Source organism: Wolffia australiana, chromosome 18, assembly GCF_029677425.1.
Source record: "Wolffia australiana isolate 7733 chromosome 18, ASM2967742v1".
Lineage (NCBI taxonomy): Eukaryota > Viridiplantae > Streptophyta > Magnoliopsida > Alismatales > Araceae > Wolffia > Wolffia australiana.
In genome coordinates this window covers 3,366,225-3,389,095 of record NC_135852.1, presented here as the reverse complement: position 1 = coordinate 3,389,095, position 22,871 = coordinate 3,366,225, and the positions used below count along the sequence as shown (strand labels likewise).

Sequence of the window (22,871 nt, the reverse complement as noted above, 5' to 3'; positions counted from 1 at the left end):
TAGTGCGCTTGGAACGCCAGTGGGATCATTGCCTATGCGATACCTGGGGCTACCCCTATTCGATGGTAAATTACATAAAGCAGATTGGCAACCCGTGGTGGATAAGGTGGAGAGACGCTTGGAGGGATGGAAACAGAGAGTTTTATCGCGAGGGGGGAGACTAGTGCTATTGCGGTCAGTACTATCAGCAATACCAACCTTTTATTTATCCGTGTTTAAACTTCCAGTGGGTGTTGAGAAACGCCTAAGCCGGCTCATGCGGAGATTCTTTTGGAAGGGGTCCAATGCAGGGGAGAGGCGTGGCATGGCGATGGTTTCATGGGAAGACATTTGCTCGCCAACTAAACAGGGTGGACTTGGAGTACCTCACCTAGATACACTGAATGTGGCTCTACTAACAAAATGGGTTAGACGGATCGTGGGACCAGAGGATGGCCTGATTAAGGATGTCTTGAGGGACAGATACAACTCCAATTTGGACTGGGAGTATTTGATGGATAAGGTGAAGGGGGAGTCGGCCTTTTGGAGAGGGATGAGGAAGGTGTTCCCCTTGGTTAGGGAATTCTTCCAGGCTCAATTGGGGAATGGCGCCGGCTTTAGGTTTTGGATGGATGATTGGACGTCGCGTGGACGCTTTCGAGACCTTTTCCCTCGCCTGTATGCCCTAGCCGTCATCGGCAAGCATTGGTGGAAGAGTGTTGGGATGGCATGTGGTGTCCAACTTTTGCGGCCATCTTATCTAATCAGCAGGTGGAGGATTTCTTAAGCCTTCAGCAAACACTGGGCAACTGGCGGCCAATGGAGGGGATGACAGATGGGTGGATATGGGCATTGGGCTCGTTCTCCCGTCGAGGAGTATACCAGAGGTTGAGAACACACCACCATGAGGACCTGATCATCTTAGGGGCATGTCGCTCAATTTGGAGGCAAAAGATACCTCTGAAGGTTATGGTGTTTGCCTGGATGCTCGCCAGAAAGCGGACAATGACCTGCGTGAGATGTCGAAGGTTTTTCCCGGCAGAATCATCACTGTGCCTTTTGTGTATGGAGGAGGAAGAGGAGTGCAAGCATCTTTTTTTCCAATGTTGGCTTGCCCGTGCGGTACGGGCTAGCCAAGGGCTAGCAGAGATTACGTCGAGTTCGGTCTTATGGGCCACACTGCCGTGGCGTCAACGTGGGTTTGAGAAGGAGCGGGGGCTGAGATTCGCGGTGCTTTGGGCGATATGGTCCCACCGCAACGATTTCAGCCACTGTATGCCTAAGATTACATCTACTTCGCCAATGGGTAGCGGCAAGAAGTCTAGTTCAACCGTCAACCCTTGAATATACACCGGAATGCTGAAGCAAATACTCCTGGATGTCCTCATTTAAACGTCACCCAACATCACGTCAAAATGTGGTCCTTCGAAGATGGGAATGTCTAATGCTGACAAGATGGTTGGATTCATAAAATTGTGGGTAGCTCCCCTATTGTCAAATGTATAGGCTTATATTAACTTCTGGCACGGTGAAAAAGGAGAGAGAGAGATAGAGAAAGTGAGAGGCAGAGAAGAACAAGAAAAGAAGAATTGTATTAAGAGGTGAAAAGGATAACAAATAAACATAGCTTGTTCCTATTTTATAGAGGGATAACTAGCCGTTAATAACGGCTAGTTTATAATGGCTATTAAACTAGCCGTTAAAACTTATCCGATTCCGATAAGGAATCGGGTAATGGGTCTACCCGGACTTGATAGGGGAAGTAAAACAAAAAAGAAATTTTTAGGCTTATATTTCTGCCTATACATTTGACACTCCCCCTCAAGTGCAGGAATGGATATTGGCCATTCCAAGCTTGGATATCAAATGTTGTAGGCTCTTGGTATGTAGGCCCTTGGTGAAGATGTCTGCGCATTGTTCTTCAGATTTGACATGTTCTGTCGTCAATATTCCTCGCTCCAAATGATCTTGAATGTAGAATCGGTCAATGTTGACCTGCTTCATCTTGTCGTGATCAACTGGATCATGTGCTATGCTGATAGCAGATTTGTTGTCGCAGCGGATGACAATTGGGCTTATATAGTTAATCTTCAGATCATCTAGCACATGTTTAATCCACATAACTTCATCAATTCCTTTGGACATAGCTCAAAATTCAGCTTCCGTACTGGATTTGGAGACGACACTTTGCTTCTTGCTTCTCCAGGTCACTAAGTTTCCTCCAAGTATTGTACAATACCCAGTAGTTGACCTGTAGTCAAGACGAGACCCAGCATAGTCAGAATCAGTATATAAAGTAAGATCAAGTTTACCTGTGATGCCCAGTCCTGGAGTTCCCTTTAGGTACCTGAGAATTCTGTTAACAGCTTGAAAATGAGAGTTTCTGGGTGAGTGCATAAATTGACTTAAAACGTTGACTGCATAACAAATATCTTGTCTGGTATGTGACAGATATAAGAGTTTTCCAACAACACTTTGATATGAGTTAATATCTACCCTAAGTTCGTCTTCATTGATAGTTAATTTATGATTAACTTCAATTGGTGTTTCATTTGTGTGGCAATTTATATGCTTTGTTTCTTCTAGAAGTTCCAAGATATATTTTTGTTGTGTCATTAAAATTCCTTCACTAGAGCGTGCGAATTCTATTCCTAGGAAATACTTTAGAGGCCCCAGTTTTTTGACTTGAAAATTCCTATCTAGGTGTTGTTCGAGACCTTTAATTTCTTCTAGATTATTTCCTGTAATTATAATATCATCTACATATACTATCAAAATCGTTATCAGTCCTTGAGACATCTCCTTAAAAAACATAGTGTGTTCACCATTACATTGTTTGTATCCAAGTTTCTTCATGGTTTGGGTGAATCTTCCAAACCATGCTCTAGGTGATTGCTTTAATCCGTACAAAGCTTTTCGAAGCCTGCATACCTTTCCTTGATTTATTTGTTCTTCATAGCCTGGTGCAACATCCATGTAGATCTCTTCCTTTTTGGTCGCCATTAAGAAAAGCATTTTTTAGATCGTACTGATTTAGAGGCCAATCCAGGTTGACGGCTAATGAAAGTAAGATTCTGATGGTGTTCATCTTTGCTACTGGAGCAAAGGTCTCCTGGTAGTCGATTCCATAGGTTTGAGTGTACCCTCTAGCTACAAGTCGAGCCTTGTATCTTTCCAAATTACCGTCTGATCTACATTTGAGTGTAAATACACATCTACAACTTACAGGTTTTTTATCTTTGGGTCGTTCCACAAGTTCCCAGGTATTGTTCTGTATTAGTGCCTTCATTTCCTCATCCATTGCTTCTTTCCATCTGACATCCTTCCTAGCTTCCTGTGGAGATTTTGGGATAGGAATATCTTGGATTTTGGTGAGGAAAACCTTGTATCTAGGCGACACCTTCTGGTAGTTTAGATAATTAACCATTGAATAAGGAATTGGTTTTACACAAGCTCTAGTTCCTTTCCTCAGTGCAATCGGCCAATCATCTCCTACATTACCGGTGAGTTTTTCTTCATCTCCAGAGATCACTTCCCCTTTGTTAGAAACTTCTCCCCTTTCACCCAAATCCGTGACATCTTTGTTCCTTTGTTTTCTTTTCCTCTGATAATATTTGGGTATGGGGATATTCGATGTAGTGCTTCTGAGTTTTCCATTTTCTCATCTGTTCTACTGGAGATGCCTAAGTTATCACTGGTGTTTTCATTTTCTACAACATGTGAATCGACCAAAGGAATAGGTATAGTATCTGGCTCATGGTCAGAAACAATATCTTCAGTAGGGAGATTATCCTTCTCACTATTGAGTAAATGAGATACCTCTCTGTGACTCTCAGTTCCTTTGGGTTTGTAGTAAAACAATTGTTCATCGAACACTACATCTTTGGTGACCAGATATTTTTGAGTAATAAGGTGATACATCTTGTATCCCTTTTGAGTAACAGAGTATCCAACAAAGACACACTTCAGGCCTTTTGTAGACCATTTATTCTGTTTATATGTATGATTGTATACATATCCAACACATCCAAATATTTTGACTGGTAAACCAGTTTTCAATTTTAATGTTGGGTAGTGTGTTTCTAGCAATTCTTAAGGGCTTTTAAATGCTAACACTCTAGATGGTAGTCGATTTATAAGATGAGTGGCTGTCATAACTTGAAAACCCCATAGGTTTGCAGGGACGTTTCCATGTATGAGGAGAGTTCTCCCTTTGTCCACAATATCTCCTAGTTTTCTCTCAGCAAGACCATTTTGCTGTGGTGTATAAGGACATGAGGTTTCATGTCTTATTCCCTCAGATCTGAAAAATTCCATAAGTTCATTGTTAAGGAAGTCCTTTGCATTGTCAGTTCTAAATCCTTGGACTGGGTCACCAAACTGTCGTTTGATAAGGTGACATAGTCCTTTCAGGTTCTTAGTAACTTCAGTCTTATTTTTGAGTAAGAATACCCAACTATATCGACTGTAATCATCTGTACATACTAGGAAATATCGATGTCATAGTATGTCTAGTTGAGGGGATGGTCCCCATACATTACAATGTATATTCTGGAATGGTCTAGTCATTCTGGTGTTACTCGATGGATAGGGAACCCTTCTGAATTTGCCAAATTGACAAGCTTCACAAATGACATGTTCCACCAAAATATCTTTAAAAAGGTATGGGTACATGTGTTTCAGAAGATGAAAAGAAGGATGACCCATTCTTTGATGGATCTCCATAATAGAGGCTTGGGATGATATTGCTGCCACCTTGGGTTCGTCGCTTATCAGGGTGCTAGGCAACATCCAAGGTAGGCAGTAGAGTCCTTGTTGAAGCTTAGCTAGTCCAATCTTCCACCCGAGGTCCTTATGACATAAATAGGCATCCAAATTATCGAAAAGTATATTATACTCCCTCATCTTTGCAAGCTGTTGTACTGAAACTAGGCTTACAAATAGTTTTGGGACATGCAACACATTATTTATTTCACCAATGGGTTGGATGTTCATACTACCAATGCCAACTACTGGAAGTAGTGTGCCATCAGCAGTCTGAACATGTTTGCCAGGAGCAATCTTCTCATATGTATAAAGATTTCTCTTCTTGATGATATATGGTCTGTTGCTCCTGAGTCTAGGATCCAGGCTTTTTCTGGATTCCTAGTAAATAAAGTAATGTGAGTAAGTATTTCCCCGTTACGCGGTATTAGCCATGGATGTCGATCCAATCACAGCACCGCCTGAGATGATTGACTTCAAGGCCTGGAATTCTTGCATCATCTTATGGAGATCCTGAGCCGAAGGAAGATTTTCTGAATTTGTTGCTCCTTGTTGGGCTAGGTGGGCTCTGGCAATGTGTGGAGGCTTTCCATGAAGCTTCCAACACTTATCTTTGATATGGCCCTTTTTCTTGCAGTAGTTGCACACCAATTCTTCTAAGTTGAATTTTCAGCACCAGTATTGCCAGCAGACTGCTGGGTCTTTGTAACATAGGCTGTATTCTCAATGACTCCACGAGTTGCATTCAGACGACTTTCTTCTTGCATGGCTTCGGTCACGGCCTGGTCAAACGTGGGCTCTTCTTCCCTGTTGTATAATTGGCTTCTGATTATCTCAAACTCAGGTCTGAGCCTTTGTAAGAACTGGCACAGTCGATTTGTAGCTTCATGAGCTCCGGCAACTGGGTCTGTAGATGGTGGGCGGCAGTGATCTAGCTCATTATGGATATCCCTCAGCTTGTTGGAGTATGTTAGGACATCCATATCACCTTGCCTGAGGGTGTAAGCTTTTACATTAAGCTCAATAATCTTTGTCTTGTCATTCCTTTTGGAATGGCTTCGATGAATTGCTTCCCATAATGATTTTTCTGTTCCATAAGAAGATAAGCTGGTTAACTGCTTAGAGGCTATGGAATCTAGCATCCAGGCAAAGATAAACTCCTCCTGTGTTATCCATTTTGGATAATTTGGATGAGTCTCATCCGGACAATCTTCTGAGAGATGATGGATGAGTTTCCTAGGCTTCAAGACTGCCTGGATATTCCTCTCCCACAACAGGAGATTGTTTCTGTTGAATATATTGCATTTGGCAATCACTGGAAATTGAGTGAGCCATCTATCGGCGAACATGGTCTGATGGCCTGATGAGACCACCTGAGAAGGATTCTTTGCAGCTTCGTCTGCCATAGAATAGAGACAAGAGAACTTCTTGTAAGATAGACTTTAGCTCCAATAATATAGAAGAAGATCCTCCCGTGGGATGAGCTTCTCCTTAGCAACCTTGGAGCTTCAGTTTCCAACAATCACAGGCGAGCACAAGCCTGCTCTGATACCATGTTAACTTCTGGCACGGTGAAAAGGGAGAGAGAGAGATAGAGAAAGCGAGAGGCAGAAAAGAACAAGAAAAGAAGAATTATATTAAGAGGTGAAAAGGATAAAAAATAAACATAGCTTGTTCCTATTTTATAGAGGGATAACTAGCCGTTAATAACGTTAATAACTTACCCGATAGGGGAAGTAAAACAAAAAAGAAATTTTTAGGCTTATATTTCTGCCTATACATTCGACACCTATCTATGAGAATTACTACTTCGAGCCCTCGGATATTGCGCTGCATTTTCAATGAACCAGAAGACGGAGGCCTATTAAGGGGCCTCATAATAACACATGCTAGAAATAATGCTCCTTCAGTGATGGGCTCATCATCGGTCTGCATGGGATCATCCAGCACATCTGAGTCTTCATATTGCACATCACCTTCCTCGACTAGAATCAGTTTCAAATTTTTCTTACATCGATGTCCCGGAGTAAATCAGTCATTGCAATAATAACAGAGGCCTTTGTCCTTTCTTTGTTGAAATTCAGTGTCAGTGATTCGTGGATTTCGTTGACAGGCGCTCCTATCATATTGTTGCTGAAACGTTGGTGCGTGTGTAGCATTAGAAGAGCTGTCTCCTCTTTCCAGTCTGCCTTGCGGCCTTTGAGCAAAGACATACGGCTGACGAGTATCTTGAATTGCCAATGGTTTAGATATCGGCAAGGGTTGAAGCTATAAATTAGCATATGGAGGTGGAGTCCTCATGCTCTATAAAGTACCCCCAGATCCACTTTGGCCCTAATAGTGAAGTCCATCATCTCTTTGAGACTATATTGTCTACCCTTCATCACTTCGTGCCTTATCTCTGGAAGGAGCCCCCTTAGATACCAACGCACTTTCTTTTATCTCAGGAGCAATGAACGGTAATTGGGAGACTATAGTCTCGAATTCGGTTTTATACTCACTGACAGCAGCAGATTGCTTAATTTCAAATAGACTTTGATGTAGAATGAGTAGACATACCATATCGCTCGATGAACTGAGTTTTGAAATCTAACCATGAGGCCATGCCAAACTCCACTTCAGCATAAAGAAACCAAGGGAAGGCCGGATCATCCAGGTTCAGCGCTATGAGGTTCATTTTGTCCTTATTCGATAAAGTGTGGAATCGAAAGAAATGCTCCACGCTCTTCAGCCATGATTCTGGCTGATAACCTCCGAAGATGGGAAGATCCCCCTGTCTGAAACGATGTTCACCTTCAAACCTTCTTTCTTGCACTGCTTGAGTCATTACAGGTCTCGGAACATCCTGATCAGCATCGTTAACACCCTGATTAACTGAGATGGACGCCTTGCTCTTCATACTAGCAGAGATTGCAGCCACTTCATGCATCAAATGTTCCAAGACGAAAGTCACTCGTTTTTGATAAGCTGAAACTTGACTTGCAAGGTCTTCTAATTTCGATTCAAGATCCGACATGATAATCCGAGGATTGCTTGAGCTCTGATACCAAAATAATAGAACTCCCAAATAATGTCGATAATCAGTGCAACAAAATAATAACTCGCTTGGTTTAGTTAAAGATCAGGGTTCCACTCTCCAATAAGGAGGATACAGAGTCTTCTTTAAGTAAGAATAGGAGGAGGAAATATATAGAAACAACGAGAACGGGAAAAGGAACTGGAGATGCTGGCCGGATCGGACTCGACGACTCTCCCTTCTAGAGCTGGTGGATCTCCGGCTCCGCCGCAGCTGGACTTTCAAAAAATACTCTCTTACTCCACGATCAGCCACCACTTTATTTAAAAACCCTACGAGTCCTTCGTTGAGCGTCGCACGTGCGGAGCCCACGGCACGTGTGGCATCGCTTGAACTTCGGCCTCTCTTCTTCCTTTGATAGGTCCTAATCTGGACCCTATCACATTCTTCCATATTGTTGATCGTGAGGCAAACCAGTGCTCTGATACCAGTTGATATACTGAGCAGGAAGTCCACAGAGCTTCCCCGTATATCGAATCACCCGCGGAAGGGAGTTGCTTCGAATTGGAAGGAAATAAAAGGGAGAACACAATGTCCTGATCGATAGAAGGAAGAAAAGAAGAAAATAGAGAGAGAGATCCCAGGAGCTCTCCCACAACTGGCCATCGGGTTAGCTCCTCCGACTGCTCCATCTCCCTCGCCCGCTCAGGGTTCAAAGATGAACAAAAGTACTTCCTGCTTCCATCTTTGCCCCCTCGCTTGTTATTTATCATCTCGGTCTGACGCTTCAGCTTTTGTCTGTTGTAACGGTTCCGGCTCTTCTGAACCGTTTTCTCTGATATGCTTTGCTAAAATGCTTATCACAAAGTTATCTTCTTAGGAAGTTAACCGTGAAATTATGAAACTTCTGAATCCTGCCTTATGAGTCAAGAGTACTAGTTTATTTTCTGAATTAAGGGATTTTTCGTGGTGGAGATATTGGCCCTTATGTAATATATATCGAGTGTTTTCTCTTCTGTAAGAGGTCAGGGACCCCTACAGAAGAGCAAGGCTTTTAATTTATTTAATGGGTTTCTTAGAGATATTCATTTTTCCCCAGAACTTTTACATGTGACATGGCATTAATTCCTTGTATGATATGTGTTTTTATCTTGGACCATGGAGTCATTTTGAAAAATTTCCCACGTGGTGCCCCATCCCAAATTGCTCCCATCAAAGAACCCTTAACTTCATAGTTCTTAACTTGTGGTGTCCGCTTTGGCAAACCAAGCGAATGAGTTAAGTTATTACATTGTAGAACTTTGTCTTTTATTGGACTTGGGACACAGGATTCCTTCCCTCTGCATTCTCTCTTTGTTTTTCTTCTCTTCTAATATCTAGGTTCCATTTATGCTTTCTGTCCATCCCGAGAGGAATTCTACAGTTCCTACTGGTGTATGATAGACGCCATCAGGAAGTCTGTCAAAATTGGAATATTTAGAAGAAACACTAAGAAGGAAACAAAGAGGCCACAGATCAAGAATTGCTAGATGCAGCAAACCTTGAAACAGAGGACCTGTTACAGTTCCTCGACGTGCTTTATGTGCTACAACAAGCATTTACCCCCTGAAGCAAATCAATAAATCAGTTCTCACCATTAAGTTTTGAGTCAATGCTTCGACTTTTCCGTTTTGACCATAGGTCTTCCAAAGTGTTTTCAACGTTGTACATAGATGGACATAGAGTGCTTTATAGCCCAACTTTTCACTTGGGACCGGAGTGCATTTTCATTTTAAGGCAGATTCATGCATTTTCAACTTGACATTGATAATTTCTGATATTCTTTTTTCTGATATTCATTTCAGCTTTCTGTGCTTTTTTCAAAAATCAAGATAACTAATTTGAATTAACCCTTTCTCATCAAAGATTAGGTCAAATGCTGTCAGAGCGCTCGGGAATCTGTCACGATTCCTTAGTTTTCCCAACGATTCCATCAATTCTTCAGGTACTGCTCTCCTAACAACATTAGTGTTCTTGTGCCTTCCAATGTGAAGTATGTGCCACATTTTAATCAGGCCCTATATCCTGTTGGCTCGAGAGAATGGTCAATGCATTTGTCTCCTGTGTCACCACGGGAAATGTTAAGGTAAAGTACAAAGCTTTTCACATTAATTCTCCATTACAGATATGTGTTACTGCAGTAATCATGCTACTCATAGTTATGGGCCTGTTGACCAACAGGCCGAGCATACATTTGTATATATGTTTAAATTCGAAGTAAAAATGAAGGTTTTTTTCATCCATATTAGGCCTGTGGGCCAACAGGCCCATAAGTTAAAATAACCATGTGCTACGTAATCACAATATGAATTGAATGCACAGCTTTTTTTAGATATTTTCCAGGCACTTTGCTCGATTTTAATGTTTATTTCATGATATTTTTTCGTTCATAATCCCAGCTGTGTTATAATCCCAAACGTTTGATTTTCAACAGGTGCAGTGGAATGTTTGTCATGCGCTTGGAAATTTGTTCTTAAATAAATCTCTGAAGCTACAGGATGTCTCCTGGTGAGTTCTTTTTTCTTGCATTTTCATATTTAGAATAATGCAATTTTTTCCTTTTTCACCATTTTTTTCACATTTTAGGAACGGTTAGACCAGTAAATGAAAGAATGATTTAATAAGGTTTTATCTGACTTTGCGAGTCATTATTTTTGGAATTCCCCCATGTGCAGTTCAACTTGCTTTCATCATTACTAAAACTATATCCATCATTGAAAAGTTATCACGATGTCCTGTTGAAAGATCGTGATAAAATATTCCTCACATATACTTATTTTTATGATGTTTTTGTTGTTTCCAGTGGTATTTAAATAATTCTTAAATTTAATTGTTAATCAACATGTGGTTTTTGGTGTAGGTGAATCATTTAATTAAATTATTATGTTTTTTTTTGAAGAAAATGGGGCAGACTACCCGGAACCGGTGGCACAGCTGTTACTATTAAAAATGCGAAGTTATGTACACACCATATACAGATATGACCACAATGGCCTAATTTTTACCCCCCTACACCCCAAAAAGATACTAGTGCCTCAACGGCATAAATGACGCTCTCGACTTAAGCCATCCCTCCTTTGAATACCACTTCGTTTTGGTGCAGCCATATCGCCCATAGCACTGGAGAATTCTCCCCCATTCCTCTCTGCTCTGGTATCTACCAATCGTGACTGATGCCCAAAAATCGTCGTCTGAGGAGATATTTACCCCTGAAATCTGCTGCGATGCCCGTGAAGAATAGGTGTGAGCAGCCTTCCTCGCCCCTAGCGCACAAAGGGCAAGTGCCCACCTCCGTCGATAGACTCGCGTGACTAGGCTTCATCTCTTTAACAACCAACCAAAGAGTCTCCCTTTAAGGGGAATTTTTTGCTTTATTAGTATGTGGCATGCCTTACTGGCTGCTGGGTCGTCCCTTCCTTCCCATCGAATCTTCAAGTATGCATCTTTCACCGAGAAAGGTGACCCTCGCCATACCCCTCCATCTCGGGAATCCACTGATGGGCTGAGAGGTAGGAGGATCTCTTGCATCCCCAACAACTCCTTGAACCAGAGGTCTGATAGTGTCTCGGATAGGATAAGGACCCAAGCCCCTTCCCAACATTCACTGACTGTGGCATTTGGGTTCCTTGCCAGAGCAAATAGCCTGGGAAACTTCATTTTCATGGGGCCATGTTTTGACCAATTATCAGACCAGAATCGAAAGCCTTCCCCATCCCCCAACTTGGGGTCAAATAACTCACGGATGTGAGGGATGGTTTGACAAAGGCTGGACCAAAAAGGGGACTCGCCCTTTCTTCTCGCTCAATGCTTCTCCCAATCCCTCTCTAGGCCATATATGTTCCTGAGGACATTGAAGGCCAGACCGTTTGCCAATGTCATAATTCAATCGGCCCATTTAGTCAGCAATGCCAAATTCATGGAGTCTAGGTGGAGAATCCCCAGTCCTTGTTTCACGGGTCTATAGACAGCATCCCACGCAACCACGGGTATCCCCCAACGATCCCCCTCATCACTGCCTCCCCAAAAGAACCGCCTCATTAGTCCCTCTAGCCGTTTTGTCACAACTAACCGCACTTTACATATTGATAAGTAGAATATAGGGATCGCTGAGAGCACCGATCTCAAAAGCACCAGGCGACCCCCTCGTGATAACACCTTGTTCTGCCAGCCCTCCAACCTCCGCTCTACCTTATCTATCACTGGGCGCCAGTCTGCGGCCAAGATATGTCTCCCTGTTAGTGGAAGACCCAGATAACTAATCGGTAGCAAACCTCGAGGTGTGCCTAGCGCGTTAGCTCATTGAATCTCTTGCTCCAAAGACTGGCCAAATCCCACAAAGGCTGACTTTTCTCGGTTGAGACATAGCCCTGAGAAATCATCAAATAGTTCTATCAGAGGCGATGTGGTGTGAGCTTCTGCCGCAGCTCCTTCCATGAAGAATGTTGTGTCGTCCACATGTTGGAGCAGTAGAACACCCATGGGGTAGGTCGCCGTGTGAAAGCCTCATAGTAGGCCATGTTCGCACGCCTTAAGGGTACATGTGGCCGAGGTGTCTACTGCAAGGACAAACAGTAAGGGGACTAGCGGGCAACCCTGTCTGACTCCTCTCTGTGGGCAGATCCATCCTCCTTCCGCCCGGCTATTGACCAAGACTGAGAACGAGTGAGACATAACACATTGTTGCACCCAGGACACCCATTCCTCTGGAAATCCTCGCTTTCGCATGACAGACCATAGGAATCTCCAATCGAGTGAGTTATAGGCTTTCGCGAAGTTCACCTTCGAAATAAAACCCTTCATCCCATTTCTTTTCCATGCTGATACGATCTCCCCCACCACCATCGCACTGTCTTGCAACTGTCTACCTGGAATGAAAGCCGATTGAAGGGTCCGTTTAGGTCCCCAATCACCTCCCTCAACCGGTTAGGCAACACCTTGGTGATGATGAGATAGAATTCGACAGAACAATGAGTCGAAAATCCCCCATGTTCACTGCTTCAGAGCATTTGGGCAACAGAAATAAATGCGACCGATTAAGCCTTTCCAGGTCAAAGTTACCCCCAAGGTATCCATCACGTCTGAGCCTACAACGTCCCAGAATTCACTAAAGAAGACGACTGGGAGTCCGTCAGGGCCAGTAGCTCCTCCATTCAAGCCTTGGATCGTTTTATACTCTTCTTCCACGAGAAAGGGCTTCACAAGCTCATCTTGCTATGCTTATGATATCCTGGATACACTTCTACCCTCCCATCTCCACTGGTTTCGAGCCCCCTTACTTAGTGATTGTTCTGAAGTGATCTTCTAGTGCTTCCCCCACCACTTGTGTACCCACGAATTCTCGGTCCCCCACTTTCACTCGTGGTATGTGATTTGACCTCCTCCTTCCATTCGCCACCATATGGAAGAACCGCATGTTGGCGTCCCCCTCCTTCAGCCAAAGTTGCCAAGATCGCTGCCTCCAATCCATTTCAAGCTTCTTATCCTCTTCCTCCACCACCTCTCTGCAAGTTTTCTTTTCCTTGATTTCGGAGGTCTACTAGGCATATCGTATCTTTGATGGCGTCCAACTGTTGGACTCGTGATAGGGTTTCATCTCTTCGCCAGCGTCTTCCCTCTCAGATCGTTTTCTTCACCCTGATAAGATGTTGTCATAGACCCGGCAATTTGGTGGCCAGCCTCCTCGTGGCTGTGCCCTGTGCAGATTGACTTGTCCACCATGCTATCATTTCTTCCTTGATTCCCTTCTCAAGTAGCCACAAGCGATCCAACTTAAAATAAGTGGATCTGTTCTGGCTAACATTATTCTGCCAGATAATTGGAATGTGAATAGATAGCGGTCTGGGGAGTGCTCGTACATCTGCCAATTGATACTCTTGCAACAGATCCACCAAACAAAGGAATCTGTCCAGGCGAGAGAATGTGGCAGGGCCTCTCGTACTTTGCCATGTGTCGTTACAATTTGTCGGCCCCATTCCTTGCAATCCAGTCTCAGATATGAAAGACCAGAAAGCCTCTGACCCTGTGTCCTGCCCTCCCATCCCATTCGGTGTATCGCTCGACTCTAGAGTCACGTTGAAATCCCCTCCAAACAACATTGGGATCCCATGAAAAAGGGAGGCTACTCTCTCCAGTTCCTCCCATAACCTGTGTTGATGGGCTGCAATAACTGGGCCGTATGCCGATGCCACCATGCATTGAAAACTGTTCACTCCTCTTCACTTTTACTGCCGCCACATACTGTCCCGTCCATGATCCCTCTTTAGCAAAAGTCGTCGTATTCCATGCCACCAGTACGCCCCTCGATCTGCCCATGTCATTAACGACCATGAAGCCCTGGAGAAAACCTGGTCTTACTAACTTCCATTCTTTTGCTTCACATCCCTCCAGCATCGTCTCTTGTAAGCAGACCACATCGGCTCCCCATTCTCGTAAATAGCTTCCCACCACTCCCCATCTCCCTTCATCCCATAGGCCGTGTACATTCCACGATACACACTTCATCAATGAGCTAATGGTTGCCCCCCTTGTAGCCTCTCCGGTGCCGCCTCCACTACCTCAGCCAACTCAAGCATCATCTGGTGAGTGATTTGGACTTCCTCTGTCTCAATTTCTCTTATGTGGCTTGAGGACTCTACGATCTCTTTTCCCTTATTGCTTTGACCCTTGGTGCGACCCTGTGTGGCTCTTGCCGAGATACCTTTTTCTTTGATCTACTGTCCGCGATTAAGAGCGCCTGACCGTTTTGCCCGGACACCACCCGGGTCTTCTTACCATCAGCCTTCGTCAAAGCCAATTTCCCCTTCGGTAAACCATGCCCTTGAACCGACAAAGATCTACATAAGGTATCCGCTGTATCCTCTTCCGTCTTGGGCTTCGGTCTTCTGAGCCTTGTCCACCGTGGTCGATGTCAGTGGTATGGCCGTTGATGCACTCTTCCCCTGGACCTTGTCTCTGCTCTCTTCTTCTTGTGCTACTTCCTCGATGGTAGGTTGCCCCGATGGAGGTCTTGTAGGTAAGCCCCTGGTTACGCAAGGTGCTGCTGGAGGGGTCTTGGGTCTTATTCTCGCCTTGAAGGCTTTCCGTATCCATGTGACCAAGCCAATCCAGGTAACAACTCCCCTTCGATCATTTCAACGTCTAGTAACACCACGTTTGGGTCCCTGAATTCCTACCGTGTCGAGATGATACTCTTAAGCCGTCCGAATGAGGTGACCAAGTTTGTCGGCGTCGACTTTCGACGATGTACCAATGGGAACCCGTGCATCTCAACTACGATCCCCATCTTTTTAACTCCATCAGCCCCATCGGTGGGGAATACCCGATGCCATCTCACCTCCGCAGTGTCAGTGATCTGTTGCTTCCAACCGCAACATAAGCGGTTACCAATACCCTTGGAAGAAATAAGGTGTTGGTATCTATCTGTTGTATCTCCGCCTGCTCCAACTTCGGGAATTTCTGTCATAAGCGAGTGCGGACAACTTCGGTCTCTGGACTGTCCCTGAACAAATCACGCACCAGGCATTTTTATGGAATGTTGGTGCACACATCCTCCCCTTCTGCAGCTACTTGGATCGTTTGTTTGCCTTGGCTTCGGATCAGGTGTCCTGTCTGTGCCCGCATGCTGTTATTTTCTCCTCTCCCTTGACGACACTCGGACTGGTGGTGCCCTGTCCTTTGGCACCTGCGGTAGATCACTGGATCTTGGCAAACACTTGCATGGTGGCCTGGAGCTTAACATCGAAGCAAATGTTCTTCTTTCTGGTGGGCCGCTGATGTATGGAATCGTTTGGGGGCTGAGCCCTCTTCGCACGACAGGATCTCACCGTCACCCATCCGTCCACTTCATTCTCCAATCCACACGTGAATTCTTGTGCATGTGACAACATCCCGTGCCTCTGCTCTCAACAATGACTTTAGGGTCTTCTCCGCATTGGTTGTGTACCCGCAGGGTCTGTGTTCTCCTGCCGAGGTTCCGCTCCGCCTCTTCCTTGCGGTGTTGCACCTACTCCAGCCTTCCCCTGATTGTTGTCCTGGCCCCCCCAGTCTCGTTCATGTGGCCCTCCCCTATGCTGAGCGTGCATGGGTCTCCTTCCTCCCTCTTCATCTCTTCTCTGCGCGTGAGTTCTGTACTGGCGCCCATCTTGGAGGAGCCACCCTGGGACCTCCAGCCGGAGAGTATCATATCAGAATGCCCTTCGACAGAAGCCTTTTGGGGTTGCATCTCTCTTGCCGTGGCGAAACTCCGTTCCACCTTCACGGGATTCTCCGTGAGCACTGCGTCGCCGGCTCAGAGCGTAGTAATTCTTGGAGCCGGCTCGCTGTGGGCCCCCTCTTTGGCTGCCCTCCCGCCGGATACCCTCGCCGGAAGCTCTCGGGTGGAAAGTCCATCTGCTGACACCTTCTTTTCCGTGTTCTTCTTGTCAGACGAATCCCTGCTGGAACCCCTTTGAGTCTCTTTGGTATCCCTTCTGTCAGACCTCGCGTTGGGCGTCCTGCCGGAGGCATTGCTCCGTCTCCCGTATTCTTCAACCCTTCCTCCCTCAAGAAGCCGTTGATCGCGGTCAAATTTTCTCTCTTCTCCAGGTTCGGCGCGGAGGTTGGCGTCTTGTCTAACTTTGCACCAAAAAAATCATGCTGGATGGTTTCTCTCCGTGTCAGAAAAACTCTCGCCGGTGAATGTTGCAATCGCCAGAGAGTTTCGCCCTCGCCCCCACAATGGATGCCGCCGCCGGTGGATGTCGCCAGTCACCAGAGGGTTTCGCCAGTCGCCCTCGCCCCCATAACTATCATATCATTTTACCTTTCTTCTTTTTACCGGGGACGTGACACCCTTAGTTAATTTATTACATATGTATATCGTGACAATCAAAGCACTCGTACGTCAAAAAGAGATAAACCTTTTAACGCTTCGATTAAATTCTTCCACCCTTTTCCAGGACTTGTTCTGTTTACAGTGTCCTCATCTTGCTTCTCCGTGATTCAACTAATTTCAAGATTAGAATACATGCCGCTGCTGCACTGGCTGTGCCAGAATCAAGAGCAGGTGATATCTTTTAATCTCAAGAGCATGGATATACTTTATGATAAAAATGTTCTTTGTATTTTAATATCTTTACTCATCTATCACCCTTATACCTTGCCATCTTCATCAATTGAATTATTGTATTTTTTAATTTTCAGTCACATACTATCAAGAGTGAGTAGAGGTTACAAAATCTGTATAACGTGACATAAACCGCAGCCCAGCTTGAGGACAAACTTGTCAATTCCTATCTATGTATATTTTAACTTATATAGATGAATCAACTGAAGTTGTTACGTCACCCCCCGACCATCTGATCCTTCATTTCTATCTTCCCCTTCCCCTTGCTGACCGGATTACGTCAACCCCTGGTCACGTTCCTCTATGACCGTATCTTCATCCAATTTCCCCTTTATCGATAGAAAGGGGAAATTTCATCCTTTTTAATGGAAACTTAGATGTATTAATCATGAACATTATCTGATGTAGATTATGGAAGTTCATTCTCTGATATCCTTCAAAGTCTTGAGCATGTGCTGGAGTCCTTAGCATCAGAACAAGTTCAGGATCCCTCGAGCTTTAAGTACCGAGATGCCCTTAAAAATCAGGTCAGACTATTATTTACGGATGTATATAGTTCTTTATCTTCTGTCGTGGCCTCACGGGACAGTGGTTAAAATATTTCTTCCAGTTGACTTTGACCACGCTGCATCTGCTGGGCTTGGGATCATTAGAAGAAGATCAAGCCTTAAAGGATTTTCTCACCAAGGTAAAACAATACAAATGAATTTTAGTCTTCCAAATGAGACGACGAGAAAGCCTGAATATACATATTATTCTTCCTCATGAAAGGATTTAATACACGGTATAAGTTATATGAGTATGTCAGAGACCTGTGAATCGATTGAGATAATAGCCCCTTTCTTTTCCAAAACTAGGTTTTTTAATCAATATTATTGGGTGATTATTATGTTTTGGAAGGGAACTTTCTTTTGATGTTTCGATGATTGAAAGGTTTCAGTTAGCATTACTAATTTATTCTTCAAAAGCCTACCCGTGAAACTGACTATTTCCTCACGCCCTCTAATTTGCATTTTAATGCTTCAAATAACATCAAGGATTTATTACTGTATATTTTTGCCCACGAAAGTATTTTAATGTTAGGAACGAGCACTTGCTTTTGGGTTTTAGCTGATGGCGAACTTGCCGCATATTTATGAAAAAAATTATCTTCTTAAAACCTACCCTAGTACTGACTTTTTACACTTCCACATTTATAGATCACAACCCTCCAAATAACATCAAGGGAAATGATTCTAATTATGGTGTAACCCAGGAAAAAGTTCAATATTTAGGGATGAACTTTTTCTTTTGGTTTTTAGATGATTGCAGAATTCCTACTTATTTATGAAAATTTTATTTTTTTAAACCTAGCTGACTTTTTCCCCATTCCCTCATCTGTGAATTTCAATGCTCCACATGATATGTGCCGATGAAAGGAGTTTGATGTTTAGGAATGAACTTTTTCTTTTGGTTTTTAGATGATTGCTGACTTCGTACTCATTTATGACAAATTGATCTGTTTACAACCTACCCATGAATCTGACTTTTTCGGCACTTCCTCTTCTCAGAAATCTTCTTTTCTTGAGCAATGGCTTTCATCCCTTTGGCACACCCTGCAACAGATGCACGATCGTCCGGAGGATGTCAATAACGGTTCAAAATCTTGTGCCACAAAAAAACAAATGATTTCCAGAGCAGCACATTTCCTATCAGAAGTCTATACACATGCTGGTCAGATCAGAGTTTCTCAGAAGCTGGAGAAAATTATTCTTGGTTTGGCGTAGATTTCTACGATTTTGTGTAAAACATGCATACTTTTAATATGATTTTGTGTAAGACTGGTCAATACGTTTTTCTTACTTGGGTTTATATTAGAAGTGTGATTTTCAGGAAAATGAGCAGGCGAGTTGGGCAGTTCAAGGAGGGATTTTTTTGGAACCCATTAAAATCATGGTTTCTTTTGAAGTTAGGTTTGAGAGAAAATACTTTTCCTCTCTATCATGATTCACTTGATTATGCTTCCAACGAAAAGAAGGGTGTTGATTATCAAATCTCTTGTCGTCATATGACATAACTTTTGGCAGTGCATAAAATTGTGGGCCACTTTCCCACTATTATTCTGTCGAAAAATTTCGGTAGATCCATTTTGTTTTAAGACAAAACCAGGGATCTGTTGAGATATGTCTATTTCAACACATGCCCTTGCATATCCTGGCCTGCTAAATTGGCTGAATATCTATCTCCCTATATATTTCCCCCTTTGTATTCAATCTTTACATTTCCCCTCTCCCTAATATATCCTTCACCGTATCTCCCCCCTCTCCCTAATTTATGATATCCCTTAATATCTACGTTTTTTGTACTTTTTCTCCTAAAATGAGCCACTTTAATGCAAAATTTACCCAATATTGGCCTTCCCAGCACCGCTCACTTAATTTATGTGGCTTCTTGAAGTTCTCCTAAAATGAGTCTCCTACAGACCCGCATCATTCAAAGCTTAAAAGCCCTATCCACCCAAATCCCATTTCTCTCTCTGTGATTAATTCTATCATAATAAAATGATTCTCGTAGGTCTTTAAATTAACCCAAGTCTCAATCTCTACGCATATCTCTTTCTATATCATCTTTTCTTCCCCTAAACTGATTTTCTTAAATGCACATTAACTAAAACCACATTCTCTTACTGATCTTTCTCTTTCTCCCAAAATAAGTTTCTTCAATTCCCAAATTACCAAGACCGTGAATTTTCTCCTTTTATTTCTCTATATGTAAATCCTGAAGGTTAGAGAGAGAATATATATTTTTTCACACTATCCTCAAGGAGAGTCCATAGCTGCCCAAATTTATCAAAGCATGTATCCTCCCTCCTTCCCTCCCTCCCTCATTGGTGATCAACCACATATCTAACGGTGAGTGGCAGGGCCAGTGGGGGTCAATAGATGTAGAAACCGTAGTCTACCAATGGAAATAAGATACAAAACAATAATGAATATGCAAGTAAAAAGAAAAAAAATCTCACTAACCTTGTTGTACCTTGTCCAATGGGCCAAGTGATGCTTTCTCTTTACGGTCCTAGATTAGAATTGCTTGAATCATTTGCTCGTTGAATGTAAGAACAGAGCCAAATAAGATTATGAATGAGAAAATCACTCTGTTAACCATTTTTTGGAACAAAATCCAAAGGCCCTTTTACAAAGATGGAAAGGTCTATTGGTAGATGAAAGAACTAGCTAAATAAAAATGGGGCCAAAAAGACAAACCTACCCTCAAAATTTCAGCAAGAAAGTCTCTCTGGATCATTACATATTATGATTTTGAACTGAAACATTCTCGACCATCCAGCTTTCTCTCCCCTTCTTGACCGTAGTGTGCACTTACAGGCGTGGCAAATAAGTTAAAAACACAGATTAAAGTAATAGAACCTTAATGATATTAAAAAAATAAAAATATATGCTGAGAGCTAAGAATTGGTCTCTAAGAGCTTTGGCGTCTCCAAAATCTACACATATAACATGATGAAAATGAAAGTATCATTGTAGAAATAAAATGAATCTTTAGCATATTAACATATATTCAATACTGCATACCTGACTTACATTAATGTATAATAATCTCTGACTGTTTAAATGTCCAAAAAAATGTTCTTACTTGTAAAATTATTAGTTTTGAAATCAAAATATCTTAAAATACCATAACCCTATGAATAATTATAAATTCATTAAAATGTAACAACTTAAATTTTGCGTCACCAACATGCATTTATGACCATTTTAATATAGTCTGTCGTAACAAGAAATTAATTACAATGCAACGTAGCAGGTTAGTTTTAATTATCCACCACCATCCTATCAAGTATTTCAATTTTTCACCTTCGCAAAGTTTAGATTTATTTGGTATAACTTCTATAATGAAAATATCAGACCAAGGTGGGATCCTGACAGAATTTAACTGTATCTCAGCAAGGACATGTGTGGGCAAGCCCACCAAGGACTACTTCACCATTATCCTTAAGATTTGTGCATCTTTTTATACATTTCCCAATACTCGATGCTAGTTACTTCTCAAGCTATAAAAACCATCACAGCTTTCAGTAATGATTCACCAAGGATACAAAGTTAAATATAAGGAGTTAGGTCCTAAAGAGAAGGACATCTAGTATAATATTTTTGAATAATCAAACATGTGTCATATGGGATCACTTTTTCTTCCACAAACAGTTGCCAGCATGCCATAAAGAGTAAGACATGTAAGACGCGGATAAGAGCAAGAAGAAAATGATTACGATGATGAAAACGTAAGAAATGGAGAGGAAGAGGAAGACGAAAAATAATAATAGTAATAGTTATAATAGTAAAAATAATATTAATAGTAATAATAATAATAATAATCATTAGCTAGAACTTAATGAGGGTTAGAAAGTTGACAGATTACGAAACTAACGATTGGTGGGACAGTTAATCTGTTTGTCACACACCTGCCTTTACATTGCTTATGTTGTGAATATGGTCATTGAATTCATGTATGATCCTATATCATGCAACTCAAATGCTTTCATGGGTATACTATGATATCTACAAACAACACTTTGTTTCTTGCTTCGCCATGAGACTGGATTCCTCCCAGCAAATACACTATTCTGAGGTTTGAGTGCCGGTCATCTCTATTTTCTACACAACCAGCATCTGTGTAACATTCCACTATCAAACTCTTCTGATTCGAAGATAGCCCTCCATGCATAATGGAGTAGAAACCAATGGTCCTTAGTGTGTGTGAAATCTTGTGGCTTTGGACGCTCTTGTTGGAACTAGATCTCCTCAGTGCATATCCGCTTATTTTATATTTTGACCATAAAGCTGCTATGGGTATTGCCAACAATCCTGTACAACATGATCATACCAAGAAGATAGAGATCGATAGTCGTTTCGTACGGAAAAGCTGTACTGTGAAATTGTATAGTTCACACATGTTACGTCAACCAAGCAGGTTGATGACATATTTACAAAGAGGGTGAAATCACAAATATTCACTTGCATGTGCACCAAAATGAAGTTTCATGGTATCTACATGACACCTTGATGATCCATGATGATGCTATTATTTTGCTTGTTGTTCATAATTTTAGTCAAGCTTGGATGATCTTTAAAATCACTTCCTGAAGGGGGAGTGTCGTGAGCTCACATCCAACTATGGGCCCCATTAAAATGTGAAAAAACCCTACATATTGTACGTGGGAGCGTTTATTTGAGGGATGGAAATACAAAACAAATTTTCTTGCCGCCCTCTTCTTCCTCCTTCCTCACCAAGACCTTGTGGTGCATACAGGGGAACCATTTTCAAGTAGTGTTCGATCGATTACGTATTAATCAATATTCTATTGATTGGTCCAAGGCTATCGACAAACAAGATTTGTCTAAATCACTTCGTTTCTTTTTGTCCAAGGCACTTCTCCTTCCCTCATCTCACCAGAATTCAATAAGTAGTATAACTGGTGGCCACGATTCACAAAATTTTGATTCACAATCTGCTGTGAGTGAAATCCATAAACTGGTCTAAAGCAAGTCAACAAAGTGAGGATGGAGTGAAGCATTTGCCGAGGCTTAAATCAGATGAGGTGAAGCTAAAACGAAGAAAAAACTATATTCTTTGAATGCAATGCTTAAAATAATTACAACAATTAGGAACATCTTGGTTCCAAATCTGATATGAAGATCAAACATGATTTTCATAAAAGGATTGAGAAGAGAAATATCTACATAAATAACTTTGGCAGATTTATACCTAAAAAAATTTGGACCAATGTTTACTTGAGTCTCAACTGGGCAAGACTAATCCAGGTTATATCAATAAAAAAGAAAAAAAAAATGAATGAAGAAACCAAAATTCATGACAAAACTAGATTTGTTTTCTCAAAGCAAGATATTTGAAATTTTGATAAAGAATCATTGCAAAATCGTTGAATGAATTCCCCCATCTCTCTTTGTGCGCATA

At 42.3% G+C, this 22,871-nt stretch overlaps 1 protein-coding gene across 5 annotated transcripts in view; it reads left to right on the top strand.

Annotated features, from left to right (window-relative positions):
* Positions 1–18,778, top strand: part of LOC144715202 (ARM repeat superfamily protein) — a 78,704-nt gene extending 59,926 nt beyond the window's left edge. For 4 of the 5 annotated variants that reach the window (XM_078590114.1, XM_078590117.1, XM_078590113.1 and 1 more), the window contains exons 22-28: positions 9,665–9,743; positions 9,814–9,884; positions 10,233–10,306; positions 16,735–16,841; positions 17,310–17,428; positions 17,512–17,589; positions 18,452–18,778. In XM_078590114.1, the coding sequence (XP_078446240.1) occupies positions 9,665–9,743; positions 9,814–9,884; positions 10,233–10,306; positions 16,735–16,841; positions 17,310–17,428; positions 17,512–17,589; positions 18,452–18,667 (744 nt within the window). In that variant the 3' untranslated portion in view covers positions 18,668–18,778. Of the gene's footprint in view, positions 1–9,664; positions 9,744–9,813; positions 9,885–10,232; positions 10,307–16,734; positions 16,842–17,309; positions 17,429–17,511; positions 17,590–18,451 lie in introns of those variants that run through there. The other variant, XR_013584549.1, reaches the window with a different exon arrangement.
* Positions 18,779–22,871: the final 4,093 nt, after the last annotated feature.